The 26,183-nt window shown below is 33.8% G+C and overlaps 1 protein-coding gene across 9 annotated transcripts in view; it reads right to left on the bottom strand.

Moving 5' to 3' along the window:
• The window catches only part of KCNT2 (potassium sodium-activated channel subfamily T member 2), a 364,447-nt gene that overhangs the window by 131,270 nt on the left and 206,994 nt on the right, over positions 1 to 26,183 (bottom strand). For all 9 annotated transcript variants that reach the window (XR_009254514.1, XR_009254515.1, XM_058702129.1 and 6 more), the window contains exon 14: positions 5,284 to 5,392. Coding sequence is in view for 7 of the 9 variants with exons in the window: in XM_058702129.1 (XP_058558112.1) it covers positions 5,284 to 5,392 (109 nt within the window). In the remaining 2 variants the exon portion in view is untranslated. The remainder of the gene's footprint in view (positions 1 to 5,283; positions 5,393 to 26,183) is intronic.

The raw sequence follows: 26,183 nt of genomic DNA, 5'->3' as shown, positions 1-26,183 counted from the left end.
ACTCATATCCTAATATGCAAACTATAACTGTATCTTAAAAAGTGGAAAGGCAATGGTTGGGCTTCATGGAAAGCTTTAATAAATAGTCTCAGTTGGCAATACTTTGCTCCTTTGTCATTCTCCTTCTTCCTACCTAGAAGAGAATAGCCTGAACCAAAGCAGACATTTTGTGATTACAATGAGAGAATCCTGAGGATTAAGTCTACTGGCTAAAATGTTGTAATTTAAAAAAAAAATGGAAAGAACTGGGTGCACTGTTGAGTCAGATAAGCTGCTCTAGATGCTGATCCCCAGATATTTCACTTATAAAATAAAATACCACCCTCAATTTTAGCTGTTATGTACAGCAGAACATATTTTTAGCCAGTGTAATATTCTTTATTGTGCATAAATAAAATTACTGTAAGCTACCCCTTTCCTTACCATTCTTAAGGAAGAAACGATTCTTCTCCTTACTAAGTAGAGATATTCCAGACATTCTCCAGATCCCATCCCCTACCCTCTGGTTGTATTTTCAATCTCTGTCTCCTCACTGGTACTTACCCTACTAATTAAACTTTAAAAGCAAAAAGAAAATAAACAGATAAATACACATAGATGTGCATGAAACATATTTAGAAAAAGCTGTCCTTAACATTTCTGTGCAATAGAGCTTTCATTATTTTTCTTTCTCATCTTCATGGACAAACCTAATGAAGTGGTAGCCTTCAACCAGGCTTCGCTTTCTTACCATCTCTTTGTTTGTTCACCTTTTATCAAAATGAGAAAGTCTCCACTGTCCAGAATTGTTTTGTCAGAAGTCCCCAGAGACCTGTGACCTACCAAGCCCATTTGCTCAGCATCCATCCATCTTAAATCATCTATATTTTTACTATCTGGTTTGTTTTAGAAATCCTTACTCCTGTTTATTCCACTGCACTGTACTGTATTTGCTCCCCTTTTCTTCCACCTGTTACCTAACAAGAAAAGTTTAAGTTGTCACTTCTCCCAAATCCCCACTATTTCTACTTTCACCTGACCCCTATTTCATGGACCCGAAATAGCACTGACCCCACCTCAGGAACCAAGAGAAGCAGTAATTACCACCACTAAGTATATCTGTTTAGGAGGCAAATATATTCATATTAAACTCCTTTTTCTTCTATCAAACCACATGTTTTATAGTTCTCCACCATCTAGACACACGTCTAGAGATTTTTCTTTTTCTTTCCTTTTTCCTACATTCATATCTATTCAGTAGCCAAGTTCTGTAAATTCTAACTTTGCAGTATTTTTCTTAGCGATTCTCTCTTTCTTTCCCATTGATTATCACTGAGGCCAAAAATTCAACCTCTTCAACGGAATAATGAAATATTATTTGAATGAAAATAAATTGAAAAGAAAAGAAAAATTTCAATTTGACAAGGATGAAATGTCATCAAGATGGGTCAGATGAGTATCTATCAACTGGCCTGATATCAGTGTTTCCTTGCTTAAAATCATCATGGTCGATGTCCAACAGCCTACAGTAATTTCTGTCCAAAGAATAAACTTACGTTCATCTTCCTGGTAAGACTGCTGAATAAATAAAAACGTTAACTTAATCAAGAATAAGGAATACCACTGCCAACTGCACTGAACACTCAAATGCAAATGAACTGAGGGGGGAAAATAGTGAAGTGCCAAAATACAGAGGAAACTCTCAATGAATAAAATGAAACCACTTATTTGAAGTCATCTACAAGTTACTTTATGACTTATACATCAACTGGAACTGGAATGAATATATTAATATACAAGAAGAAAGAACATAAGATCGTTAAGAGTGCTAATAGCCATGGAAGCTATATTAGTCAGGGTATTGGCTAAGTTGCTGTAGAGACTCCAAAATATAAGATAGAATTTTTTTAAATTAATATTCCTTTTCTATAAAAGTCCAGAGGTAAGCAATTCATCCTTAATATGTGACTTCCATCTTTGCCCCATTTCCACTGGCTAGAAGAGAACTAAGAAAAGGACAAAGGTGTTTGAGTGGGTGAGTCTATCCCTAGAGCTGAATTAGGAACTCCATTATCACTGTGAACTAAGGCAGGTCTGTCATGAAAGAGCTGATCTTTGATCTCAACTCTTGATTTATCTCATTTGTTTCAGAATTCATATTATTTTCTCTCAATACTATAATCTATATAACACTTTATTTAAAGATATATTTTTAAATTAGACCATTACATGTTTTATATTATATTTACTTCTCAGCTTGTTGGATCCTAAAGTATAAATTTCTCTTTTCACTTCTTACCAACTAATATAGTACACAACAGCTTGTGAATATCAACTATTTGTAGTAAAATCACCATTTATTATAAAATGAAGTTTTAGTAGTATAATCTCTCCTTTTTAAAGTGGAGAAATTGAGCATTAATTGTAAGCTTTGTTTTCAATTAAGGGTTTGATAATCCTTGCATAAAACATTTCTTAGACTATTCAACATTTCCCCCATTATACTACTTAATTCACCTCCCAAGTTTGTTCTCTTATTATGAATTCAGTATATTTAAACTCTCTAATTTCTGCTGATGCTTAAGGGCAAAATTTCAAACATGTTCTGTTAATAGGTGAATCTTGACTATATCTTCAGTTAATGCATAATACAAAAGACAATACAAATACTTGGTCAAACAATACATTTAATAAAATATATTAGATATGTTAAACTGAGTGATTTGTTTGGATGATTATATATGTTCAAGTGATGGTATATATCTGATTTAGGTACTTGAATTTAGAAAATACAAAAGCTCTTACTACCCAATAATCAAAGACAACCCAATTTTTAAAAATTGGCAAAGGTCCTAAGTAGGCTTTTCTTCAAAGAAGATATACAAATGTCCAATAAACAGATGAAATAATGTTCAAGGTTATTAGCCATGAATGAAATTCAAATCAAAACCATAGTGAGACACTATTTTGCATCCACTAGGATGGTTATAATCAAAAATTGGACCATAACAAGTGTTGCTGAGATTGTGAAAAAAAAAAAATTGGACCCCTGCTACCTTGCTGGTGGGAATGCAAAATGTTAAAGTCTCCTGGGAAAACATTCTGGCAGTTCCTAAACAGAGTTACCATGTAACTCTGCAGTATAAACAAAAGCAGTGAAAGTATATGTCCACATAAAAATCTTTTCATGCATGTTAAAAGCATTTTTATTTACAATGCTGAAAACAGCCCAAATATCCATCAGCTGATGAATAAAAAATAAATATGATATATCCAAATAATGAAATATTATTCAGTTGTACAAAGGAATGAAGTACTGATGCATATTACAACACAGATGAACCTTAAAAACATTATGTCAAGTGAAAGAAGCCAGTCCAAAAACACAACACAAAACAAAACAAAAAACAAAGCGCATATTGTATGATTCCATTTATATGCAATATGCAATGTCCACAATAGGAAAACCTATGGTGACAGGGTAGACTAGTGATTGTGTGGGGATGAAAGGGTTGTGGGAAAATGTGAGTGACTACTAAAAGATAGAACATGTCTTTATGGGGTGATGAAAAGATTCAGGAGTTAGATAGTGGTGATGTTTGCACAATTCTGTGAATACACTAAGACATTAAATCGTACACTGTAGACAGTTGAATTCTATGACATGTGAATTATGTCTCAATAAAGTTGCTATGAAGAAAATTATGCTGGTGGACTATCACATTTATTGTGACATAATTTTGCTGGTCAATTTTATTCATGGACAATCCTTAATTATGTGGTAACAAGGTCTTCAACAACATTCTTTTTTAATGAGACAAAATTCATTAAAGTATATTGGGAAAAGTCCTATTTTAAGGGTCACTAAAATTCTTTTTTAGCTTATATCAAGTGCATTTGTTCACTAGGGCAATAGTGTATGTGCCAATAAATAGTATTTACTGTGACTTGAACAGCATAATTCAACCAGTCTATGAGTAATGATGTATGTTAGTGTTGATGGGCACATTTTATCCTTTCTACAACAATAAAGTGAGACTAGATATTCAGTTCTAAAGTTGTATGATTCTATGACAAAAAGGGTGTGGCAAAATAATGAGCCCATGTGATGAGTTCTGTGAATGTTCCATTCATTGGTGTTAAAATAGTTTCAGTGTTTAATTTCATCAAAATGCTGCATACTTTCTTCAAAGAAAAACAATTCATTCATGACCCTGTTGCATCTTTTCCACTGCACAAATTAAAGGCTTACAAATGCACAGAATAGAAATATTTTCATTTAGAACTTTAAGAAAATTAATCCTTGGACAATCTTACTATCTCAGTAGAGCAGAGACATAATTAGAGGTAAGAGAGTAAAATCTACCTGGACATATTGCAGGGCATTTGCTAGTTCCAATTAGCAACTTACTCCACCTGGTATTAAATCCCAAAAAAGAATTTTCATTTTTTCTTGATTTATTTGACTTGGCACTTCACTTAAATATCAATTAACTTACTAAATTTAAATAATCACAATCACAAGCACCACAGTAAAATTTTCCTATAAAATCAACATTTTGTCTAAAATACCAAATAAAGAATAGGAAAAGGTATGAAATGCAATGCAATGTTGTCTCTTCAAATAAGAGTGGGGACTGTACTCACTGATTATACCTTCCTTGATCATCTGAGTCAAATACAAACTCTATCATAGAACAAATTGGTCTGATGATATGACTCCCCATCATCTACCTCAAAATGCATATGAAAAGTGATTTCTTTTATACTACATTTGTTAGTTTTATCAAATACTTTGTTATTCTGTAATAATTATAAAAATTTAATTTTGATGTCAATTATGTACATATAGCTTTGAAATAAGAACTTACCTTAGGAATAGAAGAGAAAATAGCTTTCAGATCTCATACTAATGATTCTCATCATCTCATTTCTATAAAATTTTATTTCCTAAGTATCTCAAAAATAGAAACAGTGCCCTAATCCTAGACTTAACAAATGATGTAGACACTTAGAATTTAAGATGAAACAAATTATCTCAAGATTCATTAGAAAAAAAACAGCAAATCTCTGGCAATTTTCTATGTCTTGGTCTTCCCCTTCACAGGTCTGTATTTGTCTGTCTATCCATCTATCTATGTATCCATCTGTCTGTCATATGAAGATAATTCACACAAATACAAGTGTTAGTACGTATCTAGCTGTATATCTTGGCTTACTGTACCTCTAAATCACATAACTACACTTATATTATTTTTTTTTTATAATTTAAAATGCATTATCTTAAAGAAAAAATATACTTACTGCCCTCTAGAGGTATGAACCAGAAGTGTAATAAGTGTAGATGTTGCTGGGCAAATACAGTTTAAAGCTAACATGGCGTATTTAAACTCTTCTTCACAAACAACATGATCTGTTTGAAATAAAATAGGTAAATAAGAATAATTTACCTTGGGATAGTAGTATTTTTAAATAATATTAAAATAAAACAATAAATAAAATTACAAAAGTTTCAACACAAAGACACTTGTCTTAGAGATGCTTTTACGTGTGCAATTTTCCCCAGGAAAAAATGTTTCAAAAGAGAGAGTACTAGATTATGAGTTAAGTGATCAAGAGGGAAGGGGATTCTAGCCCCAGTTCTGTCATTAGTGAAATAGGCAGCCTTTGGCAAATGCTTACTTTTCCTATGCCTCTTCTGGACAAGCAGATGAGAGGCAGATAGATTTGAGGTACAGTCTGGAAAATAAATCAGGGACTGTATAAAGTTTCATTTAATTCTGATAAAAATTCTATGGTAGAAATGTATTAGTATTGATTTAAAGCATTACCAATTTATCAAATTCATAGTCACACAGCACACAGAATTACTAAATGACATGGTAGATAACATATACATAACATAGGAATAGATTTTGTACAATCAAAACAACTATAATATCAAGCAATAGAGATTAATGCTAAAATACATTTAAGTTTAATTGTACTTTGACCTCAAGACCTACGGTCATAAACTCAAAAGATGATAGGGTCCAATCAGGAAACATAAAAAATAACAATTGAAGTTCAGTTACATAAAAACAATAGAGTGCCAAACATGGTGGTACATGAGAGGGTACAGGCCACATTAAGGGGCGGGGGGGTGGTACTCAGCCCACGTCCCTTACTTTCATAGAGCGAGGAAGGCTCAGATGCCAGATATGCAATTTTCCACAGAAGTCATATTTGAGAGAAGTGATCAAGGTATTGTTTACTTTGGGGAAAAAACCTTCCCTTCCCAAGTAAACAATTAGAGCTGGCATTAGAAGTAAAGACAATGTGTAAAGTTCTAAGATAATAAATATTCTCAGAAAATAGTTTTAGCTAAAGTAAGAAACAGAAGGTTGAATTTGTAGATGAGTCAGATATCTATACAATGAACACATACCCAACACTATTGATGAAGAAACATAAAAAATTACTTGGGAAATCGTGCAGCAAATGCCCTGGACAGATAAATAATAAACTTACTCCTGGTTTCATGAGTTAACATATGAAAGAGCCCATTATTTATTTCTTTTTCCTTCATTTCCTTATTTATTTAGTTTTTCTTTTACATTTTATGGAAGAAATTGCTACAGTTACATCTCAGGATTTACTCAACATCAAAAAAAAAAAAAAAAGAAAAATCAAGCATCTGCTAACAATGTTTCTGCCTCTCTCTTTTTTCTTTACTGCTTTTACAGTGTCTATTAGCCCATCAGCAAAGCGCACATTAGTGGAGATAATTTTGCACATAAATACAGAGTATGTTTGGAACTGTTTCAGTAGACATAGATCTTGAACAATACAGGTTTGAATTGCACAGGTCCACTTACACAAATTTTTTTCAGTAAATATTGTACAATACTATAAATGTATTTTCTCTTACCTATGACATTCTTAACATTTTCTTTTCACTAGCTTACTTTATTGTAATTATATAGTACATAATGCACATAACATACAAAATATGCATTAATCAACTATTTATGTTATTGGTAAGGCTTCTGGCCAATGGTAGGCTATTAAAGTTTTGGAGGAATCAAAAGTTGACTGTGCAGGGCAGGGCCAGGCATGTGGCAAGGGAGGGGAGAGGGCAGTAAGGGGTTGGCGCAACAACACCCATGTTGTTCAAGGGGCAAAACTGTATACTAAATTACCTAGGAACACAACTACTGTGTAAATTAGGAGAAAATATATTTTATTCTGTTTGGCATTGTATGTCATTTATACAAATTTAAGATGTTTAATTACTAATATTAGCAATGTCAGTAGCTGGCACATACTTAATGGTGCAAGTATCTCTCCTTTCCATTGTGTTTTCTTGAGTATTCATACCTGCACATTTACGTATTGAAATACATTATTATTCTCCTTCAAATTATGATTAATATATTTATTATTTTAAATGTGTTTATATAGATACTTATATTCACTCTGAATTTCATTCCAGGGTAGAAAAGGAAGTGTTACAAAATATTTACTGTATAAAGGAGGCACTGGTTGAAATGCCATTGGTTGAAAACCACTGTCTTAGACAAATGAGTTAATATATAATTATCATGGGATTCCTTGTTAGATAAAAAGAAAAAAGTCAGTATTCTTTTCATAAAACAGAAATTGATTTAGTCAATATGGCTGATCAACACAGGGAAATATGATAGAATATTCAACTAGGTATATTCTTTTGCATAAATTACAGAAAACTGAAGCCCACTCTGTAAAACAGAAGTGAATATATCTTTAGACCTCTCCCTCTTTAGTTCAAATATATGACTCCTTCTGAGACATTTTTAAAATACTAATCACTGTCCCCTAACCTGAACTGAGAAACTGATTCTTTCCTGCTACTTTGACCCTCATTTCCCAATGTCATACGACAGCCAAGGTTTACTGATATCACTAAAGCCGTCTCTATCCATTCCATTCTCCTGACTTGCTACAGGCTTCCAATCCTTATCCATAATTCTTAAGGGCCAGATATCCACTCTTAGAATTATTTATTTTATTTTATTATTATTTTTTAGATTTTAGAAAGGCAATGTGCCTCATCTACCTTACCTAATGTAATACATCTAGTAAGCAACCTATGCTTTAAAATATTATTTCTGCAGTTAAATGTGTCAACATCTATACTAGTGGAAAAAATAAAATTCAGTGTTGGAATTGCCACCATATAATTTCAGGTCAGGTCAGATCTCACTAACAACAGGAATGCTTTTTTTCCCCTAGAATTTTCTGGATTTTAGAACTACACTAAGGGATCCTGAATCATTATTCAAACACTGATTATCTTTCACCTAGACAAATGCAACAATAACTTCTTAATTGCTCTTCTTGTCTTCCAACTCTTCAGCATTCCACCTATTACCCTTGTAAAACTGTGCTGTCCAATGAGATTTGCCACTGCCACATATGGGTATGTAAATTTAAATAAATTAGAACAAAATACAAACAGAAGTCCAGTTTCTCCATCTTACTAGCCATATTTCAATAGCAATATATTGCTCAATAACATCTGTGGCTACTGCCTACAGTATCAGACATTGCAAATACAGAACATTTCCATTATCACCAATGACTGGATAGGGCTGTTTGATTAGCCAATGGTTTAATGACCATTCTTGAATCCTAACACTTACAGGATATATTTCAAATTCTTTAAAATGACATCATAGAGTGCCAGAATTTGGGTAATCTTACTCTCATACTATACCATCTTTTTATGACCCTTCTCTGTCTCATTGTTGCTAAAATTGGTCATCTATAATAACAGGAAAGAAGGTAGGTCATATGAGTGTACATACAGGTTGGTAGGTAGATGTGTAGGTGGAAGTTTACGAAAATTTTGTTTTTCTTCTTACATTTCTATTTTCTTGGTGGAATAGGTGGAAATGATGATTCAGTAAGAGGATGGAAGTGAAAGAAGAAAATACAGCATAGTTGTTTAAGAAATCAGGGATGATCAATGTAAAGTGGGAATAGTCTGCAGATTGTCTTTCGTTTATTTTGTTTCCTCTGGCCACATTCAAGTGTGTGGAAGTAAACACCGTCTTCTGTCAAAAAGAATTCACCACCGTTAACTTCTGACAAACAAGTCTAACTTATGTACAGAAGTTCAATGAACAGAGGATGAATTATAATAATGGATTATAATGGTGTGCTATGGAATTCATACAGGTTAAGAACAGAAGGCAGTATCTGCAGTTGTAACTAATAGTGAACATTTGGTAGAAACAATGAATGTCATTCCCAGTGTAGTGAAGAGTTAGCTGGAGTTCCCGATTAGAGGATGTGAACTGGAATGATAAGTGGCAGCGGTCAAAGAAGAGAGATTGGGGGGGGGGGGGGGGGGGGGGAGCGGCGTCACATTAACAGGTAATAACATGATCTGTAGAGTGTGTTTCCGGATGTGGATGCTGAGTTAGGATGGTGAACAAGAACATATATAATAGGGAAATTATAGGTACACAAGTCTAGGTCATTGAGAGAATCACTTTCATGGCTACCAGTATCATTGAATCTTATAACCAAGCAGTTTGGAAAAGAATGAGAGTGAACATGGAGAATGAGCGTTTTTCAGCTCAATTGTTTTATCAGCTACTAGTATTTCCTTTTTGGGATATTTCAAGTCACAAACTGCCAGTTTTTATCAAATAATTTTATAATTACAAATGCAAGACAAAGTTACATAAAATTTAAGTACTACTGAAATGTATAAGGTAGAATTATGCCTGTAACAGAAGTGCTATTTTTCCTTATTATCCATTTTCCACTCTATCTGCAGAAACAACATATCTATGGAAACATGTCTAGAAACATGTTTGGAAAGGATAAGAACACTAATGAGTGGTGGTAGCACTTTGCTGACTTTAGTCACATATAGAAAGATGACCTCAGGTAAGAACTGATCACTTTGCAAGCAGAGAGAAAAAGGAATAAAGCTCTCTTAAGTAGGGCACTGTTTGCTTAAAGCCAGAAAGCCAAATCAAGAGTCCAAGAATCTGGACAGTTGCAGAACCAAAAAGTGAATTGCACCCTAAATACCAGATGATACTCTTCCAGCGTCTTCATCAGAGGCCTTCCATTAACATTTCTCCCAAACCAAGAAAGCCAGACCTGTGGCAAGAATCAGATTAAAGTGCAGCCTTCTCACTCAAACTTATTGTTTCAAGTGATACCAAAGTAGCTGCCATTATAATCAAAAAAGAGACATGAACAGGACAACAAAAGCCAGTAAATAAGGCAGGTTTAAGAGAGTTCTTGGAGAAGAACTTTGAAAACAATTACTGACACAGGGAAAGGAATGAAAGAAATCTGCTCCAATTTGAACTTCCTCTAAGGCCACAGAGAATAGTGCACAAGGAGACATGGTTATGAATAGACAAAAGAGTTATTCTCTAAGAGCAGAATGAGTATCTGATAAGGAATTTACTGCAAGATCTCTGCCATTCATGTCCCGCAGGATTTCATCATTGCTATGGGCCAATAACTGTTGTGTGTCTCTGGTTCTTTTTTCCAAACACCAATATTTTATTACAATTATCTTGTTTCACTATTTTATATTCATATGGGATGGGGGGTGGAGGCAGCTAACTAATTTATTCGTGTGCGTGTTAATGGAGGAGTATCTTAATGTAAAGGGAAATATTGTACACAAATGCTTAGATGAATAAGGATTTGAACTGTGGCTGCAACTGCTGTCACCCATATTCATTCTCTCCTTCTTCCTTTCAGTAATAGAAGTTCTTATTTCCTCTCACTCATCCCCAAATTTTAGCTGGGTGCATGGCTGCCCAGGTAAAAATTACATTGTCCAGCTTCCCATTCGTTAGATATGGTCACATGACTAAGTTTGTCCAAATTCTGTATTGTTTTTTTGTGGGCAAAACCACTTTTCCTAAACTCCTTCCTTCTTGTTGGTGAGACCACATATATGGCAAAAGCCCAGTTTTGATTATGTAGACAGAGATAACTCCTTAGCAATGATAAAATCTGTCCATTTTTCTTTATGGCTTCTCGTTTCCCTCCCTTGCTGAAGAAAGCATTTCCTCTTTCAAAATTATGTGCATCTCATATATTCTCAACCTTTTGAAGTTTCTGTGTATTTACTTTAGATCTTTCTTGTCCGTGGCTTGCTGTTAAAGCATAAACACATGAGATCAAGTGGTGTCACCACCACTAAGTGGGCCAAGCCATGGGCAAACACTGATCCCTCTGAGCCTAATCTGCTTTATTTTTAAATGTGAATAATAATAGAATATGCCTCATAGAATTGTTTTTAAGTTCATTTATTTATTTTGGGAGAGAGAGAAAGAGACAGAGAGAGAGAGAGAGAGAGCACAGGCAGGATGGAGAGAGAGGTAAAGAGGGAGAATCCCAAGCAGATTGAGCACTGCCAGCGCAGAGCCTGACATGGGGCTCGAACCCACAAACTGCGAAATCATGACCTGAGCTGAAACCAAGAATTGGACACTTAACTGAATGAACCACTCAGGTACCCCTCATATTTTCTGAGGAGAAAAGTAAACAATGACTATGAAATGCTGATCTAAATTCTAAACAAGTACTATGTATCACTGCAATCATGCATATTAAAAACAAAGATTTCAATAAACTGTCTTGAAATAATGCCAATAATATATTTAAAAAATTTAAGTAGCCAAACAATATAACATAAATTTATTGTTATAGAATTAAAACATGATCCATAAAAATGCTGACTTCTGCATGTATGTTCATATGTTCACATATATGTCTGAATAAACAAAAAATTGTAAGAACAGGAACCAAACTGTTAATACTAACTACCTCAAGGAGTGGGAAAGTTTTCAAGGACTATGATTTTTAAAATAGGATTATGTGAAATGTTTGGTTTCTTTTTTATTGTGATGTTTATTATTTTAAAAATTCAAAGGCTTTTAGATAAGCCATTATAATTAAGTATACAAATTAATAGATACATATGAAGCAAATCTATTTTCAAGTCCCTTTTACTTTATGGAAAATAAAATTGTTAATTACATTTTAACAAGTCAGAATCTTTTTTTAAAAGTCTGCCTCAGTATTTTCTGAGCTCTTGTATGATTTAAAATACTAGAAGCTTCTTCCATGCAGTTGCTAGGTAACAGGTCTTTGGAAAGCAGTAACAACAGTGGAAAGTGCACTAAACCAAGGCAGGGTTGTGATTTACAGAAATCAAATATCCTTTGGAAAAGAGCTTTTAAACAGAAACACAAAACAGGATAAACTTGAAAAATTGAATGTTATTTGCTTTTATTTTAAGGGGAAAAGTTTATTGCATGGACTGAACAAACTGTGTTATAAAACACTCTCACATATCCTTTGCTTATTATACTGTTTATAAGCATGAGTGGGTCGATTGCTATGAAAATTGCTTTTTCTTCTTAGAAGAGAATGGATAATCTCTAACAATTGAGCTTTATTTTCATTTTGTCACTTTAATCAATAAAATAACCAATTGATGAATGTGTGTGTGTGCACATATATATGTACACACATGCATGAGCACACATCAGAGACTTTTGCCAATTCCAGGATTGTGAGCCATGCAACCACTAACTGGCTAAGAATAGATTTAAGTAGACCTTTAAAAGTCATTTAGTTTTACAAGATCTAAATATAAGAATGCATATTAAATATATAGGATTCAACTCCATCTGAGATTGGCAATATTCTATAAAACAGATTTATTTCACCTCAATAATAAAGAGTATAAAAAGCTTGCCTGATTTTCGTATTGCTTGAATCCCTGCATTATTTCAATGCTGCAATTTTAAAGTATCATGCTAATTAAATGCTCAAAAGGAGAATCAAGTTTCCTGTACTCTAGTGCAAAAGTTTAATTCTATTAACCTCTCTTTCTTTTACACATGTCAGAAAACAGCAGTTAATCGTTTTTGAAAAATTATTGTCCTCAGAATCCTTATTTCTTTATGTTCTAGCCAAAAGTATTCTTTCCTCACTAGCTCATGACAGTTATTGATGTCATGAGGGTTAATGATAGTCATTTAATCATCTTAATAGTAATAACAATACCAACCAGCATTTCAGTTTTTATGTACGTATGTATGTGTTTATATATGTGTGTATGTGTGTATATTTTACTAAACCTCACAAAAGCTCTATAATGTATATTGTGTTAAACCATTTTCAGATAAAGAATCAGATGTTCAGAGGTAAAATAACTTACCTAAACTCATTATTAATTTAAATTCAAACTACCTATGAAACTCCACAAAAATTATACAACTTTAAAATTCATTTACCAAACATATTAAAATAAGTGATATATTCAAGTGGTTTTTCCTTCTCCTGAACTCACATTAAAGATTGCTGCTTGCTATCAGAGGGACAAATGGCTCAAACAGCCACTAAATTAAACTGATGACTGAAAAAAATACAACCACTATGTTCCTCGAAACCCACCATTTCATGAAGGAGTTTGGAAGGAATGAAGTCAAATTTGACCTTGAAAACAATTTCACCACTTCGTAATTACACACACTAAAATCACAGCTGGACTAAAATGATTTGAGTCACTGATACAAAGGGATTTTGAAAGATCTCTATATTCATTAGTAGCAAATATACCTTTATACTGTGATAACTGTTACAATAAATGAATGAATGAATGAATGAATGAATGAATGCAGGTGCAATAAGGGGATACAAAAGGACACCTTTCCTGCCCTGGGGCAAATCAACAAAAGCATCCCCAAGGAAGTGATGTTTAAACTAAGATTTTGGGGCATCCAACTCTTGCTTTCAGCTCAGGTCATGATCTCACCGTTTGTGAGTTCAAGCCCCACCATCGGGCTTTGCACTGATAGAGTGCGGTCTACTTCAGATTCTCTCTCTTTCCCTCTCTCCCCTCCTCTCCCCTGCTGACTCTCTCTCAAAAATAACAAATAAATAAACTTTAAAGAATTTAAAAAATAAACTAAGATTTTAAGGGTAAATTAAGAATAAGTTAGTTGAATGGTGAAGAAAGTGGACAGAGGTAATTTTCTTAAAAATAAAATCAGAGGGCGCCTGGGTGGCGCAGTCGGTTAAGCGTCCGACTTCAGCCAGGTCACGATCTCGCGGTCCGTGAGTTCGAGCCCCGCGTCAGGCTCTGGGCTGATGGCTCGGAGCCTGGAGCCTGTTTCTGATTCTGTGTCTCCCTCTCTCTCTGCCCCTCCCCCGTTCATGCTCTGTCTCTCTCTGTCCCAAAAATAAATAAAAAACGTTGAAAAAAAATTTAAAAAAATAAAAATAAAAATAAAATCAGAGATAGGAGAATAAACTTTTATGGAAACTAAATTAACAAAAAAAGAGAAAGGTCTAAGGATTAAGGAGAGAAAATATTACAAGGTTGCTGACAGACTATGAGACAATGAGATCCAGCATACAGATTAAAGGGAAGTGTATTGTAATAGAAGGAAAGCAGGGAGTCATAAGTGAAAATGAAGTAACATTTGGAAGATATGGTAGCAAAAACTTGAGGAAATTTTCACTTATTGTTTTCAGAAAACTAGGAACAATGAGATAAAGTTTGAAATTGTAACTGCAAGAGCAAAAGAGTGTTTTGATAAGAAAAAATTCCACTCTGTTAAGACGGCTTCTGAGCTGCCCAAATGAGTTTACGAGGACACGAATCTGACCCTCTAAGTGATTTTTTTTTCCCCAGCGGTGCTCAGCCAAGGAGCAGGAAAAAAAGGATCCACCCATGTAGGATCTTGTTGTGTGTATGCTTTCTTTTCAAAAATAAAGGAAATTACTATAGTGACATGAGTTTGGTTGAAATGACAGCCCACAGAGCTCAGGTTGTTTAAAGAGGGCAGAAGAGAAGAAAGGAAAGAGAGGCCCATGAAGAATCCAGATTGATGATGCATTAGATCAATGCTCCTCAGCTATTTGTGATGAAGAACCAGTATTTTTTTTTCTTCTTCATTTCCAACCCATTGCAGACACCATCCATTTCTATTGTGCATGGCTGATATAGAACTCATGCCATGTGTGACTCACCTATGATTCTGATGTGAGTCTATTCACTTTCCAAAGAGATAACACATTGATTACGCCCTTGGATGTCACAGTGATGTCAAATTGCTATCAAAGTTTCTAAATGCTTACTCTCAATTGATGTACTTGTAGCCCAGCAAAAGTCTGTAGACTAAAACTTGTCATTGGACTACACTTTGAATAGCACTGCACCAAAAGTCATAATGAGGCAGAAGGAGTGTGTTTAGATAGTAATGGATGGTTGAATAAGCAAAATTGAAACACAGAAGATTGAGGCTGGGAATTGTGAGATTTGAATTGTATAAATAAGACTGGAAGTATTTGCGATGATGTCAAGTCCAGGTAAATACTCCATTACATATCTCTTTCACTCTAACTCTCAAGGAATTCTTGCCAATTAAACGGAAAATGGATCTTCTGAATCAAGATTAAATTCTATGAAGATTAAATATAATATCTTAGCACTTGTAAAAGTGCATGATAAAGTAGAAAAATGTTACACATGTTGTCCTGTACTCTATTTAAAGATCATTAGATTTGGAGTCACAAAATACAAGTCTGAATCCCATGCCTTTAAGCATGTAGTCTTTAGGCAACTATGCTTAGTAACATATTAGACAAATAGGTATAGTTATTTACATCTACCTTATAAAAATATAAATTTCAGATTGAACTAACATAGGACACCATGCAGTAAATTATAAATTTCTATACCAAGTAAATATTTTTGTTTTAGAAAAATGGAGAATAAATGGAAATATGAGCTTATATGAGTGTACACCTTTCCTTTAACAATACAAGAAGATGCTATGATTTATCTGATCCTCCCAGGCAAATGACAACCCATAGCCATATTTATAGTTGTCATGTGTAATCTGTGACAGCTGTTTTTGCTAGTGCCATTACTCTGGACAAAATTTCAGAAGAAGCTCTCACTTCATCACTTATATTAGGCATTTAGTACATACTTATTGGCTACTGCCTGCCTTTTGGCAGTCTCCCATAATAACCAAATCTTTCCCTTTTCCTCCAAAATGTTTGTATCAAATGACAGATGATAGGTAGATGATAGATAGAAGATAGATAGACGATAGGAGACAGATAGATAGATAGATAGATAGATAGATAGATAGATAGATAGGATAGAGAGATAGATGATAGGTGATAGATTAGATAGAGAGATAGATGATAGATATGAGGGGGAGAGAGAGAGATGATAGATAGATAGATAGATAGATAGATAGATAGATAAGATAGATAGATGATAGGTGATTAGAGAGATAGATGATAGAAATGGGGGGGGACAGAGAGATGATAGATAGATAGATAGATAGATAGATAGATAGATAGATAGATGCTACTGTCAACTAGATGGTCATCTAACAATCTAAACAAAGTAAAAGTAAAGGACAAAAGAAGATTGAAATTTGAGTTTTACTGGGGGCATATGTAACTTAAAAGGAATTCCTCAATGCAAAGTGAGGTTGATTTCATGGGTAATTGAGCCAAATGTTTTATCTAGCTGAGTCCTTCCCTACTTGGCCTCAATATCACCAAAATTCTACCAAACAGCCCCCACAATTCTTCAATATAATATTCATATCAACGGATTCCAAGAAATAAAGTAAATTGGACATTTCAGCCATTCACTCTCCACATACTCTTTTTGACCTTAAGGGACAATTCTAGAGGTTGCTACAAATTCTGTCTAAAAGGAAGTAACTTCTGGAAAGTACACTGATTTGAACTATTAAATGATGAATCTATGGACAATCTAGAGGCAAAAATCACAAAAGTGCCAAAAAGAGATAAAACTTTTGTTAGTTAAAAGCACCATAAACATAACCCAAAGACAACTTGAAAACTGAAAAAAACAATGCAATTTTTAAAAAATCAAAGTGTTCATAACTTAAGAGTATGAACAACCTCTATAATTCACTAAGAAAAATAGTCACCTCTATAGGAAGTAAGAGTTCGGGGCTTTATTTTACATATGAATGAACACACAAATTAAATGGACAATAGATACATGTGAATGAACAGCTCTGTCAGTAATCAATAATTGAAAATTAAAATGAACTATTAACAGCAATATCACATATCTCTTAATAGCACACATTTTGGAGACAGAGAACATGGATTAAAGGCTTAGTTCCACCACTTAGTATGGCTTCATCAGCACTTTACTTAATATCTTTGTGTCTCAATTTCCTCATCTGTAAAACAAGACTACTACTGTTCCTTTAACAACATGAGGGTTAGGTGCACCAACCTCTGCATAAATGGAAAATCCACGTGTAATATCTGACTACCCTAAAACTTAACTACCAATAGTCTACCATTGACTAGAAGCCTTACCAATAGCATCCAGTGGATTAATACAGAAATTGTATAATATACGTATTATATACTGTATTCATATAATAAAGTAAGCTAGAGAAAAGAAAATGTTATTGAGAAAATGATAAGGAAAATATAATTATAGTACTGTCCTATATTTATTGGACAAAAAAATACACATATAAGTGGACCCATGCAGCTCAAATTCGTGTTGCTCGAGAGTGAACTATACCAATAAAATCTACTTATGGTAGCAAGCCTCCTGGACAGCCACTAGTGATTCTCCCATCCTGGCATTCACAGAATAGGGCTGATCTGTGTAACCAATAGGATATCGTGGAAATAACAGTGTGGGACAGCCAGAGCTATGTCATAAAAGATATTGTGGCTTCTGCCTTGCTGCCTTTTAGGTCAATGTTTTCTGGGAGAAGTCAGCTGCCACATCGTAAGGACACTCAAGTAGCCCCAAGAAAAAGTCCAAGAAGTAAAGAACTGAGGCCTCCTGCAACAGCCAGCACTAACTTGCCAGTAAGTGAGTACTGGCACTTGTGAGTAAAGAGTGAACCACACCGGAAACAGATCTCCCAGTGCAGGTCCAGCCTTCAGGTAACTACAGTTCCAACTGACATCTTCGTTGCAACATCATAAATACCCTGATTATTACTTCTCTCAAATTCTTGACCCACAGAAACTGCGAAATAATAAATTTTTATTGTTTATACCACAGAATTTTGGGCTTGTTACACAGCAATAGATAACTAACATATTACTTTATATAATATAAGGTTGTGATGAAAACTAATTGACTTCATCTACAAAAAGTGTTTTAGAACAGTAGTCCTTGCACATAATAAGCATTATATAAATGTTGGCTGCCAATATTACTGTAACTATAATAATAATAATAAGATAACTCTTAATATTATTTTTCAATATTATTTTTCCTTTGCCCAAGGGGCAAGAGTTAAAAGGAATATTGCTTACTTTTGCAAAAGTAAGTTATACATTTCTGAAGAGCAAATTGGCACTGCATATTAAAAATCATAAAAGGACACATACTATTCACCTTAGAAATTACACTAGATAATCATCTTAAGCTTATCGCCCACGTCCAGGAAAACTTCTCTTATGGTAACTGAGGATGTATTATTTTATTTATTTACTCATTATTTTAGTTCTTGACAAAAGTGAGTCTTAGTACGCTGAAGAACAAAGAATATTGAATACACAATCCAAGGAGGAGCTAATTCATCAAAATTACTAATCTATAATTTCAACAGATCACACATTTCTTTTTCTTATTTTCAAACATATAAACTTCCAAAAATTGTTGGAAATAACTTATCTAAGCTCATGACATTCACCTTGGTGATTTTTAAAAACAGCTATCACTTTTTAATTTTGCTTATTTTTCATCCTTCATTGGAAGCTAAGTTAACATTCTCAAGAAGGAAGTAGGTACTGACTGATCATCAGTTTTTGTCTCTATGATTATAGGGCTACAGAATAGCTTGATGGCTTAAATGAGAACTTGGCACCAATGAAAGTTATTATTATATTAAAATATTACATGGCATTTGTCATGGGTTATAAAATATAACAATATGCTGATTTCACAGATTCATAAATTTATATACATTATCTTTTACCTACCTAATAATGATAGTTTAGTTCACATTAACAAATTATTATAGTCTATACAAACATAATTTTTATAGTTGTAATTAATTGAATAACATGTTCCCTGCTTAGATATAATGATTTATAAATATTTTCATGGCATTAATTATACTTAATAATTTGACCTTGTGTGAAAAAAATGTAAAAATATAAAATCTATAAACAAATTAAAAAACATTATCAGCAAAATCACCTTCTAGCTAATAATATGTTTCTATATAAAAATGAAATATAATTCATTATACATGAATTATATTAATAAAATTGTTACTTTAAGTAATTCCATATCTTACTTATTTCATTTGTATTGCCTCTCATTTTAATATAATCTAATAACGACTTTTGGTTGGAAAATACATATACACACCACATCCATGTATCTTGTGTATCTAGTCTCATATGGCTAGACATTGTTGTTTCCTTCTACATTTATCCTTACAATAAAATTTAATAAATGTCCTTCTACTTAAATGTTGCATGCAACTTATTCTACTTCCTTATGAAACCTTCATGTAACTGTGTAAACAGATGTTAGTGATGTCTCTATCCTTTCTGGATTTCTATCTATACATCCTTTTACTACTTAAACAAATAAACTCATACCTGTGCTCCCCATCAGGCAATTCCTAAAATTACCTCTAGCGCGGCATTCTAAGAACACACATTTTAATATGAAATGCTGCTCAAGGAAAAAAATGAAATGATGCAGAAAAAATTACAGGAATCTGTTTATATTTCTGATGCTCTTAGTCTAATTCACTCTTCACCTCCACAACTTTTTTTCTATAATATGATGAAACATTACTTTCATATCTGAAAGACATATATATGTCAGATATATAGATATAGATAGATGATAGATAGATAGATAGATAGATATATAGACAGATGATAAATAGATAGATAGATGATAGATAGACAGATGATAGATAGATAGATAGATAGATAGATAGATAGATAGATAGATGATAGATAGATAGATAGATAGATAGATAGATATATGATTGATAGATAGATAGATGATAGATAGATAGATATATGATAGATAGATAGATAGATAGATAGATAGATAGATAGATAGATAGATATCTGTCTACAGTTCCTGGAAAAGAGCTTCTGAAATGCTGTATTTCTTGGGGGATAAGAGCCCAAGGAGTTTCTTTTGTTCTAATATTGGTCTTTGACTTACTCCCTGACACAGGTCTCCTAAAACCCTTGTAAATTCTGAAATGGTAAGAATGCCAGGATCCTCTTTTGTTCTAATGAAGCAACTTTGGATGGGTTCCTGGATAACTCCTAGATGGGAGCTGGTCCCCAGAAAGACCAAATCATGATTAGAAGATTAGAAGATTCAGCTCCACCTCCCCCCTCCTCCAGAGAGAAGTTAGGGGCTGGAAATGGAGTTATCATTGATCATGCCCACAGGAGGAAGCATCCATAAAATCCCAACAGTAGGGGGTTAGGAGAACTTTCAGGTTGGTACATACATACACTGGGAAGGTGACATGCCCCAACTCCATAAAGACAGATACTCCTGCACAAGGGACCCTCCCAGACCTCTACCCTATGAATCTTTTCATCTGGTTGTTTTCTGTATCCTTTACCATGCCCTTTATTAAACTGGTAAATGTAAGTAAATATTTCCCTGAGTTCTTTGAGCCACTCTAGTAAATCAATCAAACCCAAGAAGGGGGTGCTGGGACTTGCAATCTATAGCCAAATGTTGGTCAGCAGAAGCACAGGTGACAACCTGGACATGCAAATGGCCTCTGAAAGGGGTGGGGGAAGGGCAGTCCCTGAGCCCTCCCGTGTGGGATCTGATGCTATCTCTGGGTAAACAGAGTCAGACTTGAGTTGAACTGTAAGACATTCAGCTGGTATCCTAGAGAACTGCTTGATGTGGGGAAGACACCTCTACATATTTGGTAACCAGAGAGTCAGAAGTGATGTTCCTATGTGATTAGTGAAGTAGTCTCACCAGGGAGAAAACACAGTAGGAGAGAATCAGGTTTTTCCCTACACAGTGGTGGGGGAGAGATTGCAATTTTTTTTCCTTTTTACTATTTTATATATTATTGCACATTTGTATTTTACTGAGTTATAGTACTACTATTGAACATTCTTAATGGATCTTTTAAGTTTTTAAATCTTATAATATAGCCTATATGCTAATAATAATAAGATACTATGAGTCGAGCACTGTGCATGTCACTGAAGAGCATTTAAGAAACTCCTATTCTAGCTAGAGGCACCTAGCTGGCTCAGTCAGTAGAGCTTGCAATTCTTCATCTTGGGGTTGTAAGTTCAAGCCCCACATTAGGTGTAGAGACTTACTCAAAAATAAAATCTTAAAAAAAAAAAAAAAAAAAAAAAGAAACTCCTACTCAGGAGTTAAATGAAAATCGAAGCAAGCTACAAATCAATTCATAAACTGCTATAATACAATTTATGTTAAATGGGAGGATATACAAAAAAGAGAGGAGAGTGGCAAAAATCAAATAAACTGATTTCTCACTATCTTTGGCTCCCATAGTTAAGTGATGATTTGGTCCACAGAATATATCTGAAATGATTCATGAATCTTTCTCACTTTCCACATCCATCATCACTACTCTGGTTCAATCACTCAGTCTCTCTCACCTGAACACTCTAATAGCTTCCTAAATAATCACCCCTATGAGACCCTTTGTGTCCTGTCCACTGCACTCCACAAGTCCCCTGGAGTTACTTTATTATCTAGTTAAAATGTTATACCTTCAACAATAACTTTCATTACTCTCCTGCAACATTCCAATTCTTTAGTAAAGGCTAATTCACAGTCTCTCTCCACCCATCCCCAAACACATGCTTGTGTGTGCACAGCATGCTGTCATACATGTTTGAGGCAACATTAGATAAATATCCTGTGATAATATTTGCCATCATCTTTATATTAGGATTTCATTCTTTGGGGGTTAAAAGTCTTATTTTAAGAGACTTTTCAATACAAACATAATTACTCCAGAGATGAGGGTATTATATTAAATTATAAAAAACTTTACCTAAAATAGGTCTATCAGATTGACTAATCTCATCAAGCAAAATCTGATAAGACTAGAACAGAAATGGAATCATGAGTTTTGATATATATGGAGGGTGGCAAGGGCAGGAGAGGAGGATCATAAGGTCATAGTTGAAGCTCTATGTGGAAAGAACAGGCTCTGTTAGAGTAGTGTTCTCGGGCAAAATGTAAAAGTACACTGGCTCATTCTTGATAAAAAGGGTGAAAGGTAAAGAAAATGAGAAAACCGGCCATTGGAATAGACAGCTAGTTCATCTGATTTATCATCATACTACTAGTACCTAGAATAACAAATTGTTCACAGTAGGACTTAATAACATTGTTTGAATGAGTAAATGTGGGTGCAAGATGATATACCTGTTATTCTTTATAAATCATTGTTATTAAGAAACTACATTACAGACTGAAAATCATAGATCTAGGATATGATAGAAAATGCCTGGCACTTTCCAAAGACAGAAGAAGAAATATGCTACTCTGGCTTTCAGAACCATGAAATTGAGTCTTGGAGAAATATAAGACTATAAGAAAATTAATGGAGAAAAATATAAAGATGCATCAAGTTCATTAAATTTTAAGTGCCCCACAAGAAAATGGCTTGAAATACCTAATGTTCAATGGCAATTTAATCAAGTGTCAAAGAGAACAAACAGGAAAGTTGGTTTGGTTATTTAATAGACCCACAAATTAAAATCTTAGAAACTATAAAAAAGTAAAGCAAATAAGTTACCGATATTTTTGTTAAGAGGGATGAAATACTAGAAAATATTTCACTTAAGGAATAATTTACACCAATGTTAATTTTTTAGCTTTGATTAAATGTACCATGATTATATAAGAAATTAACATCCCAGGAAGCTGTGTGATATGAAGGGTATATGGGAATGCTCTATACTGTATATACTAATCTTCCAAATTTAATTATTTCAATAAAAAATTAAAAAGCAAATGCAATAAAAAAATGGAATATTGATTTAATACTGAATAGTACCATACAATTATAAAAGATATTTGGGGAACAACTGACAACATTTAAACATGAACCAGATCCATGAAATTACTTAATCTTCTCAGAGGTAAAAATGTTATTGTGGGTACACGGCAGCATGTCATTCTTAGGAAAAGCATGCTGAAGTTAAAAATATGTGCATATGTGTGTGTGTGTGTGTGTGTGTGTGTGTGTGTGTGTGTGTGTGTGTCTGTAGGGAGAGAAGATTAAGCAAATGTGGGAAAATGTTAATTGCTGAATGTAAATGGAGGGAATACAGGTTTTCATTGTATAATTTTAAACTGTATATGTTTGATTTTTTGCAAAGTAAAAAATAGTGAGGAAAGAAAAAAATTTAAAGACTCTCCAAATTGTGCTGGTTTTGAACAGACCTTAGGTTAAGTGGCTTCTGATAATCTGTATCATGATACAAAATCAAAGAAAAAATATTTCCACCTGAAAATGAAGAATTTTCAAAATTGTGGTAATTTATCTTCTGAAAAAAATAGGAATTCAAAGCTTTATGTTCTTAAGTAGGTTGTAAGAATGAAATTTAAAATGATATCTATGTGGGTGTTATATGGGAAATGAAGAAATTATTCAGCACGAAAAACTCACACCTTACCATTTGGTGAAAGTCAAGCGTTGCACTTACATATGTTATTTAGAAACAGCTGAGATAATTTCCAATATTTATATTACTTGGAAATATTTTTCTACTCTCTTTTTTGGGTAGAAAAAAGTGAGGCATTGGAATGTCTGGTGTTTCAGCAAAAAAATTAATGGTGACTAAATTGAGATAAGACCTTCAGTTTTTAGTCAAATTATTTCTCCAAGATCTGTGTTTGTGTGGGCACAGACATGTGCACATATGTGCATACTGTAAACAATATTGCTTTTATAATGATAGCCACAACTACCTACTATAAGAAAGATATAAGTTTCTACAATGTTGTCAATGGTATTGTTAAAAATATTTTTGTCTATACTTTTAACTTGTATTGCAATTGAAATCTTTTTTTTTTTTAATTCCCAGAACTAACTCCTACTGTTCTAGTATAATGAATCATTCTTCTAGGCATGTTTAAGCTGTGAAGTAGAGAGAATTTCATTCAGTCAACACTTTACTCTTGAGGTACGATTCTTCCTTTCATTCATGTACTTTAACTCAAATTCTCTTACTTATGAAATATCATAGTCAAAGCATGGAAAATAAAATTTATAGAAAATTCACAACCTACAAATTTATTTTTATGTTCTTTACTCTTTTACATTTTCTACTCCTACAAATTTATTAACATTCCTCACACCTATCTATAGGTGAAAATTTACCAATTTAATTTTTAGGTCTTCTTACATTCTGTTAAAATAACATAGAAAATTTTCAAGGACCCAGAATGTTGAAAGTTTGTTGACAAAAGAAAGGGAATTGAATATTCACTCACAGGTGACATAACCCTTTATTTGGGGGGTGGAGATAGAGGCAGCATAAATTTAGCAATGAATTTACTCATGTAACAGGAATTCACCTCCCACTGATTTTCTGAGTAATTTCATCTGACTAGGAGACAAATAGCAAACTTCTTTTAGATTCAAATAATTGGACAGCATAGTTTATTCTTTAAGTTCATTCAAGGATTTTCAATAAAGCAGTTCTTTTCCTAGTATACCACATTTTTTTCTTATGTCTTGTTTCATGTTTTCTTTTTTAATGATTTTTGGAATACAGAGTGAAGAAAGAGATATGGGCTTGGTTTTATTCTGATTAAAATCTACAGAAAAATGTCTGAAAGCTGAACTATTATAATGTTTTCCTTTTTCATCATGGTTTTGCCACGGAGGAGAAAATCTGTGAAGGGCTTAATAATGTGGAGTCCTTTTTTCTAGGTGATTTCAGATCACATATATGACCTTGGAGGCACTCTACTAGAATTGCTAGTCCTACAAGAAGCTGACAAAGAATACAAGATGTTACAAAACCACATTTTTATATTAGTCATAGCTATGGAACACTGCCATTACTTCTTCCTATGTTTCAGTACCAACTGCCACTTCTTAAAAAAGAAGTGTATTGATAAAAAATATTTCTCACTGGAAAAGAGATTTAACACAACCAAAGCTATAGTACCATTTGACTTTTGTTCTCCAGAGGTTGACAAAAATAATCCACCAGGAAGAATCTTTTAAAAATAATGATATTGTAAAAGAATGTTGGCATTGATATACTGGAAAAAGGAAACTAGTGAGTTTGGGTTGACGTTGGAGGTACAAAGGTATAGCTGCCTACCATAACACACAAACAGTGATTGCTATTGCAAATGTGCTGAGGAATATGAAGAGCACCAGTAAGCTTATAGGCAGAAATCGTGGACACCCAGGAAAGAAGAAAAGTGGAGTGTTCTGACACAGCCATGATCATGGCATGACCTAGTGTGGTGTCAGTGGATAAGCCTGGGATACTCAGGGAGTCTGCCCTGTAGGACTTCATGGATTGAATGCAAACAATGGAAGGGTGACTCATAGGTTTTGGGGAAGAAAGAGACAGAAACAGATTTCAAGTCAGGAAGAATCAATAAATATTTCTAGATATCTTAATTTTGAGACAACTGTTAGAAACCTAATGGGAGAGGGCGCCTGGGTGGCTCAGTCGGTTGGGCGTCCGACTTCGGCTCAGGTCACGATCTCACGGTCCGTGAGTTCGAGCCCCACATCGGGCTCTGGGCTGATGGCTCGGAGCCTGGAGCCTGCTTCCGATTCTGTGTCTCCCTCTCTCTCTGCCCCTCCCCCGTTCATGCTCTGTCTCTCTCTGTCTCAAAAATAAATAAATGTTAAAAAAAAAAATTAAAAAAAAAAAAAAAAAAGAAACCTAATGGGAGATATTGACTGTACAGTTGGAGATACAAGACTGAAGCTCATAGTGAATACTGAGGCAGAGATTTAATTTTGGAAATCATATAAATGTATAAGATCCCCTTTTTCTTAGTGGAATATATGTATAATTATATATTATATAATCTTATATAAATAATGGCAATTTTATTTCACGCTTTTCAATGCTTACTACTTTTATTTATTTTTGTAATCTTA

This window comes from Neofelis nebulosa, chromosome 15, assembly GCF_028018385.1.
Source record: "Neofelis nebulosa isolate mNeoNeb1 chromosome 15, mNeoNeb1.pri, whole genome shotgun sequence".
NCBI lineage: Eukaryota > Metazoa > Chordata > Mammalia > Carnivora > Felidae > Neofelis > Neofelis nebulosa.
The sequence above is the reverse complement of the archived record's forward strand: the minus strand, read 5'-3'. Positions and strand labels throughout refer to the sequence as shown.